The sequence below is a fragment of the Solanum lycopersicum genome, chromosome 7 (assembly GCF_036512215.1).
Source record: "Solanum lycopersicum chromosome 7, SLM_r2.1".
In the NCBI taxonomy this organism is placed as follows: domain Eukaryota; kingdom Viridiplantae; phylum Streptophyta; class Magnoliopsida; order Solanales; family Solanaceae; genus Solanum; species Solanum lycopersicum.
Window position 1 is genome coordinate 66,275,841 of NC_090806.1, and position 17,672 is coordinate 66,293,512.

At 32.6% G+C, this 17,672-nt stretch overlaps 3 protein-coding genes across 4 annotated transcripts; 1 reads left to right on the forward strand and 2 right to left on the reverse strand.

The window, feature by feature from the left end:
• Positions 1-1,190: 1,190 nt before the first annotated feature.
• On the forward strand, positions 1,191-9,148 carry LOC101257484 (serine/threonine-protein kinase 12). 2 transcript variants are annotated; one of them, XM_010325343.4, is made up of 13 exons: positions 1,191-1,682; positions 2,499-2,573; positions 2,664-2,759; positions 3,422-3,507; positions 3,617-3,737; positions 4,101-4,180; positions 4,617-4,679; positions 4,800-4,918; positions 5,546-5,631; positions 6,105-6,226; positions 6,287-6,398; positions 7,798-8,594; positions 8,751-9,148. In XM_010325343.4, the coding sequence occupies exons 1-12, from the start codon at positions 1,356-1,358 to the stop codon at positions 7,888-7,890; spliced, it is 1,380 nt and encodes a 459-aa protein (XP_010323645.1). In that variant the 5' UTR covers positions 1,191-1,355; the 3' UTR covers positions 7,891-8,594; positions 8,751-9,148. The 2 variants fall into 2 exon arrangements, with proteins under 2 accessions (XP_010323645.1, XP_010323644.1); XM_010325342.3 differs by lacking the exons at positions 7,798-8,594; positions 8,751-9,148 and having other exon boundaries at positions 1,221-1,682; positions 6,287-7,083.
• LOC101257188 (uncharacterized) lies at positions 8,108-9,000 on the reverse strand. The gene has a single exon (XM_004243188.5). The coding sequence runs from the start codon at positions 8,998-9,000 to the stop codon at positions 8,272-8,274; it is 729 nt and encodes a 242-aa protein (XP_004243236.1). The 3' UTR covers positions 8,108-8,271.
• Positions 9,149-10,211: 1,063 nt separating the features above from the next.
• LOC101256894 (uncharacterized) lies at positions 10,212-12,635 on the reverse strand. The gene is made up of 2 exons (XM_010325341.4): positions 12,556-12,635; positions 10,212-12,382 (listed from the first exon to the last, which is right to left on the reverse strand). Exon 2 carries the CDS (start codon positions 12,260-12,262, stop codon positions 10,766-10,768), a length of 1,497 nt encoding a protein of 498 aa, XP_010323643.1. The 5' UTR covers positions 12,263-12,382; positions 12,556-12,635; the 3' UTR covers positions 10,212-10,765.
• Positions 12,636-17,672: the final 5,037 nt, after the last annotated feature.

Sequence of the window (17,672 nt, forward strand, 5' to 3'; positions counted from 1 at the left end):
AAAAAAGAACACCTCCCTTCAACTAATAAGAACTCTCTTTTAGACTAACTCTTTCACTCTTTGTTTTCTCTTGTGTTTTGTGTGTTACTAAAACCAAATGAAGACTACCACTATTTATACTACAAGAAGTCTTCCTAGTAATGAATAAGAAGATAACGGAGGTAGTAAATAGTGAAGATAAGGTCTTAGGAGTTACATAGGTTACAATGGGAGCTACATAGGTTACATAAGTTACAATGGGAGTTATATATGTTACATATGTTACAAAGGGAGTTACATAGGTTACAAAGGGAGTAATGGAGGAATTAAGAATGAAATACATTGATGGATAACCAATGCTAATGAATGATGTAGAAGTCATCCAAACCAATGTTCATTCTTATAACTCCAAAATAAAGCAATTTAATATTGTTAAATATTAATATTAAAATGCTAATAACCTAACACTATCTCATATCCTACTTTTCTTATAAAACTATCATTTAAATTATAGATGTGTGATATTTTATTACTTAAAAAATAATAATATCTATTTAAACATCATCTTCACTAAACTAACATAATATAACATAGGGAAAATAAAATAAATATGTCATCAAACTTTGAGAAAATCTTTATGTATGCCAACCGTTAGAAGTTTGTCCCATTTATGTCATTTTTGTTTGAGAAAAAAGATTCATCTATGTCATTAGTTGTTAAAAAAAACAATTTCAATTTTGTAAATAATTTTTTACACGTAATCAGCTATGACTCGGTCACAATATTAATTAAATTTATATATATTTTAAAAAGAAAATACTTAAATATACTATTGAACTTTGGAAAAATTTCGTTTATACCATCCATTAAAAGTTTATCTTATTATATTATTTCAGTCAATAAATAATGACATAAATTAATATTTTTTCAAAAGAAAATAATATAAATGAGTTAAGTTTTTAAGATATGTCATACATAAAAGAAAATTTCAATGATCAAAAACATTTTTAAATTTAATCTCTTCAATAATATAAAATACAATAAAGTCTAGATTAATGTATAGCAAATCATAAAAGTTTGATTTTGTCATTGTTTTCAAAAGACAATAGCCCTTATTTAAATTGAATAATGTAGGGCCTTGTTGAACTTTAGCACTTTAAAATAAAGCATTTGTATTACAAAAAAATAAAAATAAAAAAGCATTTGTCTTATACGTTTTCCTTTATGCTTCTCAACGAAAATTCCAACTCATAGTATCCACCTTTGCTTCTCATTCGTTCTCATTGTTGATTCGTTTCAGATAGATTGTTCTAGAATCTTCTCGAATTCTTCGATTACTCATACCATAATTGCGTAAACAGTTGAAGTTTTTCACTATGGAGTCAAAGTCGCAGTCAAGGTTTCCGCTGGGTAGACAATCATCTCTGGCGCCGGAGAAAGACGGCGTTTCCGACGACTCAGTTACCGCCGGCCATGGAGTCGATGAAGGTATGGATTCCGGTTTGAGGTTAATGTACATGACTAATGACGGTGATTTGGAAGGTATGGAGGAACTTTTGGACTCCGGTACCAGTGTGAACTACAGGGATATAGATGGACGGACTGCGTTGCATATTGCCGCTTGCCAGGGTTACGCTGATGTTGTTGATTTTCTGCTTAAAAATGGCGCTCAGGTGGATTCCATGGATCGTTGGGGCAGTACGGTATACTTCATTTTTACTCTGTAATTAGATATCACTAACTTGTATATACGTCTAAAAGCTGGTCAAACTAGCAGCTCAAACGCAGTTTTTGGCTAATGATATTTTGGGAATACTTCCATGCCCTTTCAGCAATCCTGATTCGATAAGTGATTTACCAGCATTTTCGTTCCAGTCTAGTATTCAACTTTCCAAACCGTCTTAGACTGTTAGTCATTTGGAAGTGGAATTACAGTTTTTTTGCTTATATTTAACTCAGGTAATGCCCTATTTTTTGTATAGTTAGGGTGTGTTGGTGCGCAGGAAAATGTGGAATTGGGTGCAATGGCCTTGTCTACCTTGTTAAATATTCTTTTGGATAGATTGTGCTCGTTGGTTGAGCTATTAAGAAATGCTTCTAAGCAAAAATAAGCCAATGTGAAGGTTAATATGACTTGCATGTTATCTTAATAACACCAAAAAAATATTAATTGATGAAAAATTAGTTTGATATATCACATCAGAGTTTATTTATTTATTTTTAGTTTATTAATATTTGAACTCTTGAAAGCTGTATGGGAAAGAGATGTTCCAATTATCTTGGTTTCTAAATGAGAAGAGTGTTTTAACAAATTTAGACAAAGGAGTACGTCTGTTTCTGGAGAAAATTTATGAATTCTTAATAGTGTTTAATCATTAGTATAGTGATGCTTTGTGAACGGAGTTAGACTCCAAGTTGTACAGTGATGTCTACAGAGTGGAACATATGTGTGGTTATCTTTGGGTCTATTTTTGGCTTCTCACAGTAATGCAGTGAAGTGACAAAGTATGATTAAATAGCCTCTTGCAGATGCAATATATTACAAGAATAATGATGTGGTCAAGCTTTTGGAAGTACATGGAGCGAAACCTGCGGTATGTCTCGACAACTAGATTGTAGGATCGAAGTGCCCTATGGTAATATGGCATAACCATTTACCTTATCTGTTTTACTTTTTACTTTAGGTGGCTCCCATGCATGTAGAAAATGTTCGTGAAATTCCAGAGTATGAAATTGATCCAAGAGAACTTGATTTTAGTAATAGTGTAAACATAACAAAGGTAACAACTTATTTCTCTTTGACTTGATAATTATGCTTATTTGATCATTGCTCACTTTATTCTTTTGTTATTTGTGTTCTGTTATTGCATTAGATGTCTGCTGATTTTTCAGAATGGGATGCTTGCCTTTGGTAACAAGTATACTGGCATGTTTTTCAAGTTTATTGCCAAGCTCTGTTTCCTCTTTAGTTATCTTAGTTGATCAACCTGCCACGAATATACAACATATATTTTTGTTTAGGTTTCATTATTTACCCATTCCAAATGTTATTCATCCATCGCAACATATATGACCTAATTTTGACTAGCTGGGGCATTCAGATGAGAAGGTTTAAAATGATAGTTTGGAAATTTGAAGACGTGGGATAGCTAGAAGCAAGACGCTAGTTCAACTTTAAGATAACATAAAGTTAAAATTAAAATATATTTACCTTAACATTTTGAAGAGGGAAAGTATTTGTGAGGTAGGCTACAGGTAAGTAGATCAAGAATTTGGGGTTGAATGAAGTATCTGCTGTTATTATTGTATTTGTTTCTGGCAACTGTTTGCTTTAATCCTACCTGTTATTTCTAACTTCTTGTCTGTTGCTATGTATCTGGGATAAAAGTAGATGAACTTTCAATACTGCAATATATTTTCATATCATATTAAATGATTGTAGGGTACGTATTGTGTTGCTCTGTGGCGTGGAACTAAGGTTGCTGTTAAGAAACTTGGTGAAGAATTATTCACCGACGAAGATAAAGTGTGGGTTGGTCATAGACTATCTGTGATGTTAGAATTTGAACATTCCTCATTTGACAATTCATAAAAAATTACTAAAGACGCTTCTCTTTGTTTTCTAACTGTTTTTCAGCAAGGCATTTGGGGATGAGCTTGCCTTAGTACAGAAGATACGCCACCCAAATGTAGTCCAGTTTCTTGGTGCTGTGACACAGAGTAGCCCAATGATGATCGTCACAGAGTATCTGTCTAAGGTACTTCTGATTTAAAAGAACAACTCACCACTTCCTGGAGTTATCTCCAGAACTTTGCTATGATGTCACAAAATCAAGGACTTATTGTAATTTGAAATTATCACAACGTCGAAATCAAGAACGACCATGCATCAAAATAGTATAATTGATGGTTAAGTATCAACAAAGTACTCAATACAAGGGCGTTAACGACTTCACAAATCACGCATATTATTTCATCATTGAAGACATGGTTCTGTTTTGTTTGTTGATCAAACGAAATATTCCCCATTATTTATGTCAATTAAATTCATTAAAGTCGTTGAGAAAGCCTTTGAAGTCCCTGCAGATTTAAAGTATACCATTGATTCTGTTCTTATTCAGGGAGATCTTCGTGCATTCTTGAAACGGAAAGGTGCATTAAAGCCAATAATGGCTGTGAAGTTTGCACTGGATATTGCAAGGTCAGTTACTGGCTGATTTCCTCAAATTTTCACTTGAGAATCTTATTAGTTTTGCATGCATGCTGTTCACCTGGTGCTTGAATTTGCCTAAGGTGTCTGTTGATAAGTGGCCCATTACTACAGGAACACCAACTACAGTCTCTTCAATTCTATGTACAATTTAGAATTGTAACATTTATTTTGTACCTCTTCATGCATTTGTGTTTTTTCACCATTGGGTTATAAATTTTTCAACTTTGTTGATCTCAACAAAGTACTGTGCTGGACTTTGGGGTTCCATAATGATTATATCTTCATAGAAAGCATAGTAGTTGCGCAGCTTCATGATCAGTTGCAGAAGAAGCTGTGTACATAAATATGTTGAGAAACCTGAATTTATCTTTCTTATAGTTGCGCCTTTATGTCTCATATGGTCATATTTGTATACATTTTGCAGAGGAATAAACTACTTGCATGAGAATAAACCTGAAGCAATAATTCATCGAGACCTGGAGCCTGAGTATGTTATTATAGTCTTCCTGACTGTTTACCCGTGGCCAGTCTCGTGCTTTGTTTGTTCTTTAGTGGCTGAAGCCTGACAAATGTATGGAAAACTTTTAATTTCTGAGTGAAATGACAGAAACATATTACGGGATGATTCTGGACTTCTGAAAGTTGCAGATTTTGGACTTAGTAAGCTGATGAAATTTACCAAAACTGTCAGGGAAGTTAGACCATTGGCGCGTCAAGAGGATTCATGTGAGTGTATCCCAGCATTTTCCGCGGTTGAAGAAATATATTCACTCTAATGATTTGTTGCTGTTACTTTGTTGTCACTTTTTTGTTACTCTTATATTTATGCAAAGCGTATACGAACAATGGCTTTAAGCTCAAGTCTCATGGTTCTACTTTTCCTTTTAATTTTGATGAAGCAAATTTTCACCTCTGTTTCGGTGTTTCCTTTCTAAGCTTCAGCATATGGTCGTTGAATTTTTTATTTGAAACTGAAAGTGACAAAGTGTTTGTATGGTCCTTGAATTTTTTTGCCAGCAAATACTAAACCGTTCACGTTTTGACACTTAAATGGTTGTGCTAGTGAATGAAACTCTAGGATTTGGGATAGGAGTATCTTGATTTTTTTTTGTTCATCAAAAGAACTATTCTCTTGAACATTTGGCAATAGAGTTTGAAGAGGAGAACTAGAAAGTTATTTTAGAAAAAGAATATGCATAAGTACTGGTTGCCTCAAATTTTAGTTGATAGCACTCCTATTTAATCATTGTAGAATTATGGGTCTTTATACGCATGTTTTTAACAAGGAAATTGGTGTGATATTACGTTTTAGTATATGAGAATAACAAGTTGAATTGACCTCTTGGTTTACAGGGAGATATGTTGCTCCAGAAGTTCTTAAGCATGAGGAGTATGATACCAAGGTGGATGTTTTCTCATTTGCTTTGATATTGCAAGAGGTAAGCTCTTCTAATTCTTAAAACTTTTCTCTCATGCATAAGCTACTTAAAAAGGATCTCCAGTTGTGCCTGTCTGGAAGAAAAAATGTTAGTTATCACTTCTTGCTTCGTAGATATTTTAAGTTTTTTACTTTATTTAACTGAACTTTGAGTGTAATGCGTGCTAATGGGCATGATATCAGATTGATAGCCACCAATAGGTTGGTATGTATGCATTCTAGAGGTCATCTCATGGAGTAAAAAGGCAACGGGGTCCTCCATATTTTGCAGTCGATGTTAGTTGTTTCTAAAAAGATTGCATTGCCATCTACTGTCTCCTATTCTTATTTCTTGCAAATTTATGCTTATTCTACCTTATTAATTCACTCGGAACACCTTGACTGTTCCAGCATGTTTGTAAATCCCTTATTATTTAAGAGGGCCGTCGGGTAATTTAAATATGTATACACCTTAATATGCTTTCCGTTCCACAGATGATTGAAGGCTGTCCACCATTTTCCACGAAGCAGGAAATTGAGGTGGCCAAAGCATATGTTGCAAATGAACGCCCTCCCTTTAAAGCTTCACAAAAGTTATATGCTCATGGATTGAGAAAGTAAGTCCCTGTGCTTTTTTCGGTTCCCTTTAATAGTATTTAAAGTGATTATTTCAACAGGTTAATTGAGGATTGCTGGAAGGAGCAACCATCAAAAAGACCGACTTTTCAGCGAATAATTATCAGGTTGGAAGAAATTAACCGTATTCTTTTGCATAGAAGACGTTGGAAGGTACAAATCTCTCTCTCCCGACTCCCTTCAGTTCGGTATTTCCAAAGTCTGGTCATATATAATAAATCAAGCTTCGGTATGGTAAATTCTGCTTCAGTAATTCGGTAATTATGTATTGAAGGTGGAGTCGGTTTGGCTGTATAAATCTTGAAAAGTAGCTAAGTCCATATTCAGGCCAAAATTAAGATTGAGATTCTTTTGCAATCCAAAAGCATAAAAAGTTTTAGAGACTAGATCTGAAACTCAGATTAAGGATGTAGGTAACCAGCTTTGACAATTGTTCCTGAATTGTTTGCCTGAAGCATGAAAATTTGTTCTTGAGTTGTTTCCCTGAAGCATAGAATTCTTTCATTAATATAAGGAGTTTACTCACTCTTCCTGTATACTTAAAGACGAAGTGTAGCATTAAAAAGGAGAAAGGAGGCACTGAGCATTCCTTCAATACTCTGAGCTATAGAATGTCCTTGTTGGCAGTATTGGTGAATTGATGTTCGTGCTTAAAGGCTGATAAAATTAGGTACTTGTCTATTATGTAGTACCGCTTACCCAAATTACCAAAACCGAATACCAAAATTCTGAAATTTACTCCTGAATTGCCGATTCCAGTTCAGGGCTTCGTTGATTTATTCCACTTTAGCGTCGGTTATTCTTTTTTTAATCAATGACCTCTTATAGCTGCACGAAAGCAAAAAAATGAAAAATAAAATAAAAGGAAGCTTGGAGGAAAGAATACCCGCAAATGTCTTTGTTTTATTAATTTATAGCTACATGAAGAGAAAAAAGTATTTATAAGCTAGTAGAAGAAGTACAAACAAATACATATTCAGGTTTGGCCTTTAAACCCTCTGTTATGGGAGGAACTTTGGAACAAAAAGTGAAGAAAATTCCTGTAACATTCCTTCCATAGTCTCTCTGGGAAATTGATTATCAACACTTGCCTATCTGTTCATTATAGTCTCTCTGGGATATTGATTATCAACACTTGCCTATCTGTTCATTCTTACTGCCATGTTTATTATTGTAACAAATGAGGAATGTTGTGTTTGTACTGTTTTAAACTATATATGAAAACAAAAGGATAGTCTCGTGCGCTAACCTCTCGTTACTTAGGGGTCCAGGGAAGGGCTGGAACCATATTGGGTATATGTACACAATCTTACTACTTGGCATTTCAGTAAGAAGTTGTTTCCACAGCTTGAAACAATGACTTTGTGGTTGCAGTACACCACTTATCATTGTGCCAAGCCCACCTTCTATTAAATCATCTTTGAATGAACGCAAAAATATATTTTGACTTCAATCAGTGCCCAATGTAGTCAACTTGGCATTCTTCACAAGTTTTTGTACAGTGTGTGAGCTTCATGACCACTTTCTCAGCTTCTAATTGTGTTACTTGCAGGCATGGGCACTTAATTTTTTTCAGAAACTGAAGGCCGTCTTGAAGTTTGATCATTCAAATTCAAAGAGTCACTGGTCTCGCCCAACCTTCTGATGAGATGTGCTTGCATTGCAGCTACATTTTTGATCGATTAATTCTTTCCAATGTTTATTTCATCTTCTTTTTTCTTTCTTTTGGGCGACTATGGTTTGGAGAGAGGGTGACTATGGCTTCCATTGATGTTCTCTTATTTTATTTTTATTTGGTTATATATATCTGCAGCAATTGCATGTCAACTTATCTTTAATTGCATTTCTTGGATCAAAACACATTTAGAAATATCAATAGACTTCCAGTCTTTTTTTCTTTTTGGATGACAAGGAAACCAACAGCCTTTTACAAAAAACCCATCTTTACATAGTTGTTCTTAGGATTCAAGTTACAAACTAAAGCAGCATTTTATGAAGTTTACTAGTAAAGCAGTATAAAAGACATTCATTTGAAAGTGTCCTCATCACTTAGTTCATCTTCAATGCTAGAAACATCCATCCTAGCAGATGCTTGTTTTGCCCACTTAACAATCTTCTCAGCTTCTCTATTGATCTTCTCTTGCTCCACCATAGCTTTCTTCATCAACTTCTCTTGATTTTTCGATGAGAATATACTCAAGTCCGATAATAACTCATCATCCTTCCCCCATTTCAGCTCCATACTCACACCCTTATTCTCTTTCCCCTTTTTACTAAACCCCTTCTTAGGTGAACACCAAAAACACCCAGTTTTCGCTGGTGGAGACGAACAATCCGATATTGGCCCAGGTGAAGATCTTTTCCCATTTGTGATTTTTGAGAAAACATCATTTTCAATCGACGTTGATTTCCTCTGTTTTTCAACAAACTCATCTTCCAAATTCACCTCCTCAACTGGACTTCCTCCAATTTTCTCATTTTCATCATCAATCTTCTTCGTTTTAGGGAACTCCGAGGAACCGAAACTCCTGGAATTTCTTGCGACAGCGGAGGGTTTGGAAGTTGCCGGAGCAGCAGGAAGGGATTTGAGTTTTCGAAAACGAGTTTCGAGCTGAGTGGGGAGTACAGAGTCAGTAAAACCAGAGCAATTAATGGCAGCAACTTGTTCAAGGACAGATTGATCCATTGCTTGTGATAGAAGCTCTTCTACCGCTTTTTCATTGTCGCTGTCGGAAAGAAAAGAGAAATCCGCCATGGATGAAGTCTCTCAAACACCAAAATCAGAGAATTTAAGTTGATTTCTCGGAGCCTAATTCTGCAAAATTAGGGTGCGGTTGAGGTAATTGGGAGAATTTTCTTTTTGAGAGTTGCATCAATGGAGCTTTTTCTCTCACTGCTAAAACGGCTAACTCATGTTTTTGGAACGTTGTATTTTCAAGTCAAAAAGTGTGGGAGGTGGGACCCATCATCATATTATTTTATTTGTATTGAGAGCATTTAATTTATGTGCCATATATATAATTTTTAAACAAATAGCAATACCTATATATACTGCATGAAATTTTGAGAGTTAACTTTTTAACTTTTTAATATTTTAAGTGGTTAGTTATTTCTTCCCATAAACAATGCTAACAAATAATTGATTCTACAATATGACTTTCACTTTGGAAAATATGTCGATAATCTTAATTTTCATACTTAAATAGCTATTGAATGTCCTTGATAGTCTTGATTAACTATGGTCTTTAATACAAACGGCTAATTTTCTTTATTTAGATTCCATTAATCCATATCAAATAATGAAGGTTGAAGAGGACAATATCCTGATAGCCATTACCTATTATTTATAATATTCTAATTCTTCTATCTATATTGCTGTGGATCTTAGTTTCTAAATCCTAATATATATTAGAATAACTTGTTGAATTCTAAAAATATAGTGAAATATCCTTTGATTGTGTCTTTCGACATACCTCAAACTTTGATGATTTTTCAGTAAAATTTTCAAATATGTGGCACATGTGAAAGTTTTGAGACTTGAATCATTTTTTAAAAGCAAAGAGTTCATCACGACGTGTTGGTCATCTTGAAGTTTGATAATTTTGATGAACTTCGTTTTTATTTGGTTAATGAGGCCATTGCATGTCCACTTATCTTTAATTGCAATTCTTAAAAATCAAAAAAACACAATTAGAAATGTCAACATGGAAAATGGACCAGTCCAGGTACGCAATAGTGCTCGCAAACAATCTCATATACTCCAATCCTGTTCCTACGCAATAGCTAGTAAACAATCTCATTTACTCCAAGTTCTTTCATTATCATATAAATGTTTTATGTTCACATGCTATACACTTGACGTACCAAGAGCCATATCAAACATACTGCATTTCAGCTATTAGTACCTGAGCTCATCAAGCTCCGATGAACGAGCTTGGCGATAAAACATGTTAGACCACTAAAAAATTTCATCTGAAATATCCAGTTGGTTATAAAAAAAAGTCTCAATCCAGAGTACAGTAAGTTGTCATGAATCAAGATACCTTCCTATAGCTGAATGACCATTGATACTAACAAGATATACAGAACTATGTTGATACACGTAGGAGAACGCACCTCTGTAGGTCTCGTAAAGAAGGGGTTCTACAAGAACCTGTCTTTACATAACTAAGATACTTTGCGTGTTCCTGGGATACAAGTGACAATCTAGAAATAAGGACATTGCATCTTATAAAGTTTATGTAATAGGCAGAAGATCCTCAAATTTTCGGTAATTTTTAAGGTGCTGGTGCTTGGCAAACAAATCTGTTACCTGGAGGAAATGATGAACTCAATGCCCTGGTTTGAATGACCAAAGTTGTATCTTTGTTACGTCTTCCGGGATTGCTCTGAATGGATTTGTTTCTACTTTAAAAGTCCCGTATATGTCGTTCCACACACATATCTAGCTTAAGATCACCAAAGGGACTTCCCCGAGTTGTACTACTGTTACTCGAGGATTACATCCGAGACTACCAAATTTAGATATCATCAGTTACACTGTCTTCCTTTTGTTCATCTTTCTCAGCTGACAATCTTTCATAGAATTGCAAAACCTTTGGGTTTGCCTTGATCTTTGACGGATTGAAATTGACTAGATTAAGGCCATCCAAGCTTTTAACACGCGAAAGAGCAACATATACCATCCCAAAGCCAAAAACACGGTAGAGGTCTGTATGGAGGTTGTTCAGAGTCATCCCTTGACACTTGTGAATGCTTAGAGCCCAAGCTAATATGAGTGGAATTTGCTTTCTCATTGCAACAGCTTCATCTCCCTCCATTACATACCATCTTTCTACACCAATCATCAGTTCTTGGCCAGAATCAAATCTAACAACAGGTAGCAGGTTACCATTTCCGCAAATATCAGAAATCTCATGGTCATATAATTTATGAGTATCTTGAACAGCAGCAAAATCTAAGATTGTACCAGTAGCACCGTTCACAAGTCCACCAACAACATCAATGTTCTTCGTCAAGAGAACCCGAGATCCTACACACAATTTGAGCAGCTCAGGTGCAATTCCATTCTTAAGCTGCTTCTTCCAAGGATCTTTACCACTGTCGAGAGCTTGATAATTGAACAGTACCTCATCTAAACAGTCAAGTCTCTCAGCGTTCACTCTACTCACATCTTCAATCCGTGGGTAGAGCTGAACAGCTGAAGAATCTGGCTCCACCTTTGAGCAACATTGATCCAATAACTTCAAATCCTCCGAATCATACTTCCCTTTCCTAATCCCCTGCAGCAGTTTTATAAGCTGAGCATCAGACTGCCTAAAGATAGTTTTAAGTTCTATTTGTTCGTCAAAACTAGCATTCCAACAATCAGCTTCAAAAGCAAATTCCTTCTGTTGTCCCTTCTTATTAATTACTGGTGGAAGCTGAAAAAAGTCTCCACTCACAACTAATTGTATCCCACCCCAAATCTTCTCCTCACAGCCAAGTTCTTCACTTCTAATGCTCCTTGCAATGAACTCAAGATTGTCGAAAACCTCACCACTAACCATACTAATCTCATCGATAACCAAAGCCCTAACTTTATTCCATCTTCGATACGCTCTCTTATCCAACGAAACCCTAGATAGCAAATCCACACAACTAGCATCACCAAGTCCAATTCCAGCAAAAGAATGAAGGGTTTGCCCATTGAGGGAACAAGCAGCAACCCCAGTTGAAGCTGTAACGAAAACCCGAGATTTCCCATGAATCTTCTTAAGTTTAGTGATTATATGCTGAAGTAAATAGGTTTTTCCGGTCCCTGCTGACCCAGTAATGAAAACAGAATTTCCATTTGAAATTGCTTCCAAGATTTGATTTTGCTGCTCAGTTAACTTCACTTTAGTTTTTTTTGTACCTATGAGTTCACTTCTACAACTTTTTACCTTACTCTTTGCACTAACTTGACACCCCCATGTAGCTTTGGAGCTCAACAACCTATAGGCTGTTTTAGCTGTGTACAACAATGACACCTTCATACTACTAAAATTCAAGAAAAACCAATTCTTAAGCCTCGAAAACAGCCTCTGTGACTCGGAGAAGAACGGTAAAGTCTGTGTACACTCTACCCTTTTCAACACACAAAATTGTTTTCTTGACTGAAAAAATGGACAAAAATTCAAACTTTATTTATCAAGAATAGGTTTAGGTTAGGAAAAATTGTATTTTATGTCTCTAAATAACTGCATTTATTGAATCTTTATCAGACATTATAGTAAATGTAAGAAGAAAAAATAAATTCAAATATTGAATGTTTTAAGGATTTGCTTACAAAATTAGAGGGAGGTTTCTTCTTTGCTTCATTTCCAATTGAAACTGAAAGAGAAGTTAAGATTTGAGCAGAAAATGAAATGTTATATCTCATGGGCCAGTCTAATTTGGGCTTTATATAATTTGAGTTTATTGGGCTTCATTGGTTTAGTGGGCCTAAATTGAGCTCACAGTGAATAAGTGGACTCCAGTATAATTTGGGCTTTGAGCTCTAATTACCCATCAGAGCGATTGTTTTGAGTAATTATCTAATTTATTTTAAAGAACTTCGTGATATATTTATCGATTCACTGTGTATTGGAGTCAACATTGATATAATATGAATAGATACAGCTCCAAGAAAACAAATAAACTCCAATTATTCGTTACATATTGTAATTTTTTTAAAATTATTGCTATTTCAGGTAAATACAAAACATATGTTTGTCCTATTAGGTTAAAATAAATTTGTTTGTTGAAAAAAAATAATATCGTTCATTTAATTACCTGACTAATTAAGTTTGTTAGGGGAAGAAATTCATGTCCTTTTGTCTTTTCTTGGATTAGAAAATCTGTACATTTGGTTATCTTAGTCTAAATACGTATGACAGTGTGAGAGTGATATTTATTTACTTTTAATAAATATCGACGATCTTTAATAATGACTCTAAAAGGATGTGAATTATATTGTTTTTCCTTCTCTTTGAGAAGTGTTACAACAAGTACTCCTTTGTTAATTTGAGACCACATAAGATGCTCTATAACAAGATTTGAAGCAAAATATTCATTTTTTTGATCAATCTTAATCTTTAAAGATTTCGTTTGAAGTCAATAATTTAAATTTTTATATAATTATATGTTTATATTTGCTCCCACATTTGGTAAATGTAATTATAGCAACTCAAATAACACATAATGTGTGCTTCTACATGTATTATTATACTTATTATATGAAAAATAATATTATTATTATACTATTATCACCTCAAATTTATCACTAATTATGGATAAGTTTTTCCCCTTCCATTTTACTTTTTCCATACTTGGGACTCCCAAGAAAGTTGAAAAAAGAAAAAATGGTCCACATTGAATGTAATTTATTGGGATAAAAAAGGTTGTTTAGGTCAAACATTATTAAGAGTGGTCAATTACTTTCTTTTTTTTTTTTAGTTATCGTATGAAAATTTCATTCGATATTTGATATTTATATAATAATTTTAATAAGTAAAATTTTATACTCAATATTTCAATTCGTTATCTCTATATAAAAGATACAGAAATTTCAATTATCCTATCACTGTTTATGTCGATTTGAATAGTTTATAACTAGTAGATTAAATTTGGTTAAGAAATACTTATACACGTGACCTCTAATTTAAAATATTCGACTTACATAATCTTTGTCCTTAAAAAAAAAATATTCAGCCACCACTGACAATTCCACACATCCTAAAAGTTCTAATTAGTACTACAAATTTCTTATAAAATATTTTTTAACCCAAAGCACTTATCCCTAGTTGGTGTAGTGTGTGCAAATTAACTAATAAGGGTTTAACATTATTTTAGATGTTTGACTAATAAAAAATTAGAAATTCATTTCTTCAATATCATAAAAGTAGAAAATATTTCCCAAAAAAGTGGTAACCTCTTTTCTGTCATCATATATATATATATATAAACTAAAATAATGATCACAAAAAAGGATTCCTAATTATAAGCTAGTTTTATAATTATTTATTTTACTAATTGTACTATACTATTGGAAATAAAAAATTAACGATAAATAAAATTTTATATAATTAAGTAGAAAAGAACTCATATTAATTATCGAGTTTAGCAGCGAATTAGCAATGAATGGTAAGACGATTCGATTGGTAGGCTGGGAGATCATTAGCGATATATTAGCTAGAGATTAACCAATAAATTTCATAACTAATTTTATTCTTCGTACAGTATTATAATAATAAAATAAATTATTCTATATATATAATAACATAATATTATCTATCTCATCTACGTACGAAACAAACCCCTAAGTACCATAACTGTGTAACAATATATCTTTTTGATGCAAATAATATTTTCACCGTGGAATTATTCGTAAGAATATTTATACTCCAAAAGATTTTATTTTATATATAACTTTTACATGTCTTGAGTTAGAAAAAAAAAATATTTTGTAGAATTTAAAGTTCTGGTAAACGTGTTGAGAATTTTTTACTTGCAAAATCAGCCATTTGCCTCACATGTGCTTGCATGTCCATAGGTTACGAACTACTTTTCTTGATATTCACAAAAGTAGTAGTATTTCGCGAGTAACTTTTACGTATAACAAATATAAAAATAATATTTATCAGTTATAGTTATAATGTACATAATTATGCTTTATAGTAAATTTTATATTTGCTTTGAAACTCTTTAGATTCGTATAATTTGCTACAAATATCTAATTTTATACGAATTGTTTAGTTTTGTATAAATTTATTTATACATTGTAATGTGTATAATAAGATCTGTATTTATATAATTATAAATGTATAAGACGAGAATATATGTATTTGTATTTGTATATACACTTTTCTCTCGTTTTATACAAACACAAATACATTTTATACATTTTATATCAAAATGTATGAAATGACTTACTGTATATCGAAAATGGCTAATTATATATCGAATCGGATTGTAGAAATAGGGGATATTTGCTGCGACTTACAATTAAAATAAACAATGGCTATATCATTTAATTTGAATTAATAGTTTGTTATTTTGTACAACTTTTCCTAATTGTTACTATGTTCTTTTTATTAAAAAAAAAATGTTATTCAACCCATATATTAAATTTGATTCACCAACGTAGATTGTGGCGCATTAGTGAAATTGTTTCACCCTTAATCAGATGTTTTGGATTTCTGCCCTAGATATGGAGAAAATTTTATTGAGAACGTCACCCTCGAATGGACCCTACAAAGCGCGATTCAAATTTAATCGGAGCTTCATTATTGACTCCAGACATCAAATGAAAAACCAAAAATAAATTTGAATCATGCATTATAGACTCTATTTTAGGGTTCACTTCTTCCAAAAAAAAAATTCATTTCTAAGTATATGAACTCAAAATATCTAATAAAAATAGATAAATTTTAGTCATTTCATCATAATTTACGTTACATTGATCCATTTATTGATGTGATATGACCAAAGTAAAGTCGAATTAAAATGTTATGCATATACTTCTTCAGTACTTATGAGTTACGAACTTATAAAAAGTTCACTAAAGTTGTGAATACTACGAAGTGTATTTAATAAGATTATATATTTATGAAGTTATAAATTGCAATATTATAAATCATACAAATTTATTTATTCTCTTTTAGTAATATTAATTATAAAAAGACATGACACAAAATTTAAAGTACTCCTGCAGAGAATTGTTTTATATACCAGTACAAATTTAATCTGCTATTTTTAATTTTCTTTTTTTCTACCTGTCCCCCACGCCAAAAGGTGATTTTTTTATTTTTTGGGTTTAAAATAAAATAAAATGTATGTTTGTACTATTATCTAGCTAGGGCACAAGGGTTTAATTCATGACCTGATGATCAATTAAATGAGAGGCAAATTAATTCAATTTTGAGATTTTAGTCGTTTAGGTTCAAATCTCAACAAAGAAAAAATAACATTATGCAATTTATTTTTATTTATCTGAGCTTTGATGAATAAAAACACATTATTAATATCAAGAAATAATGAAAATTGATCTAAATATCACGTCATAAAATTAAAAAGAAATTTCAAAAAATTAATTGTTCACATGAGTTGTTTCTGTATATTCACTGATAGGGCAGTTTGGGCACAGAGTAAAAGTTTTTATGTGGAGACTTGAGAAACCAAGTTCCACGTGTTGTATCTTTCACTGTGCCTTGCATAATTACGTTGGGTCATATACTATAATAATTCATTGAATTTAAGTTTTGTAATATCTGATAATATATAATTAGGGCGAAATCAGATTTTTAACTATCAATAAAAGTAACTCTGACGAAATTTTGCTAAGTGAAATTTGAGAAGGATAGAGTATACACAACTTTTGCCACTATCTTGTAGAGATAGAGAAGCTGTTTTTGAAAAATCTTCGATTCAAGTGCATCAATACAAGTACAAGAAGAAAGACAACAATGACGGGATCAGAAGTAATGTATATATATATATAAGAAAGCAATGTAAAATTTATAAGAAAGAAATACTAACAACAACAGGCATAGTATTTCTACCATAAAGGGATCGATTTAATCTTTATGGTGCACCGTGCATTCATATTTTAGAAATCTTAGATTAACGTAGCGCGCAGAGGACATATATAATTAATATATATATATATGTCTTGCAAGTCAAAAGGTATGTTTAATTGAACCCCTATACTCTATCATAAAAACATAAAAGTAAAAATAACTCCCCCCAACATGATGAGTTTTCTTTAAAACTTTAGTGACTTGTTCCCCTACATACGTAGTTTGCATGTTGTAGTAATTGAGATCAGTTGAGATGTTGTGAATCATTTGGAAACACAGCACAACACATGAAGTAGTCATTTTTTTTTTCAATTTTCTATCTGGTGTCTAAAACTCCGACTAAATCTGAATCATACACTATAACATTTCTAACATAATTTTTGATTTGCTATCTGGTATCTAAAACTTCAATTAAATTTGAACCATACACTATAACATTCCTAACATAATTTTTTTCATATCCAAAATTTGAATCCGACATATATAGAAGTTAGGTATATACACTCACACCAACTAAATAAATAGGGTTTGTATTGTAGGGGGAGACAATGGGGTCTCATTTTCTGTTTCACAAAATTCAATCTACCCTTTTTACGTGCAACAGTATGGGGAAGCTAAGCTACATACCAGCTTCTAGTTATCATTATGATGTTTCTTTTGTTTATTTTTATTTATTTGTATATTGAGATAATTTATTTTAGCAAAATATGATATTGATGGTGGATAAATAATAGTGCATTTTATTCTAGATTATTATTCTCTTCATTTTATAAAGAATGATCTGATTTGACACGAAGTTTAATAATATAAAGAAGAATTTTGAATTTTGTAGTCCTTAATTAAAGTT

What these genes read in the sequence shown, in the direction of transcription:
- LOC101256894 (XM_010325341.4), bottom strand. Translation starts at nt 12,262, where the DNA reads ATGAAGGTGTCATTGTTGTACACAGCTAAAACAGCCTATAGGTTGTTG.
- LOC101257484 (XM_010325342.3), top strand. Translation starts at nt 1,356, where the DNA reads ATGGAGTCAAAGTCGCAGTCAAGGTTTCCGCTGGGTAGACAATCATCT. An exon ending in ATAGTGTAAACATAACAAAG is followed by an intron (nt 2,760 to 3,421) that starts GTAACAACTTAT and finishes AAATGATTGTAG; the next exon opens with GGTACGTATTGTGTTGCTCT. An exon ending in TATGCTCATGGATTGAGAAA is followed by an intron (nt 6,227 to 6,286) that starts GTAAGTCCCTGT and finishes TTATTTCAACAG; the next exon opens with GTTAATTGAGGATTGCTGGA.
- LOC101257188 (XM_004243188.5), bottom strand. Translation starts at nt 9,000, where the DNA reads ATGGCGGATTTCTCTTTTCTTTCCGACAGCGACAATGAAAAAGCGGTA.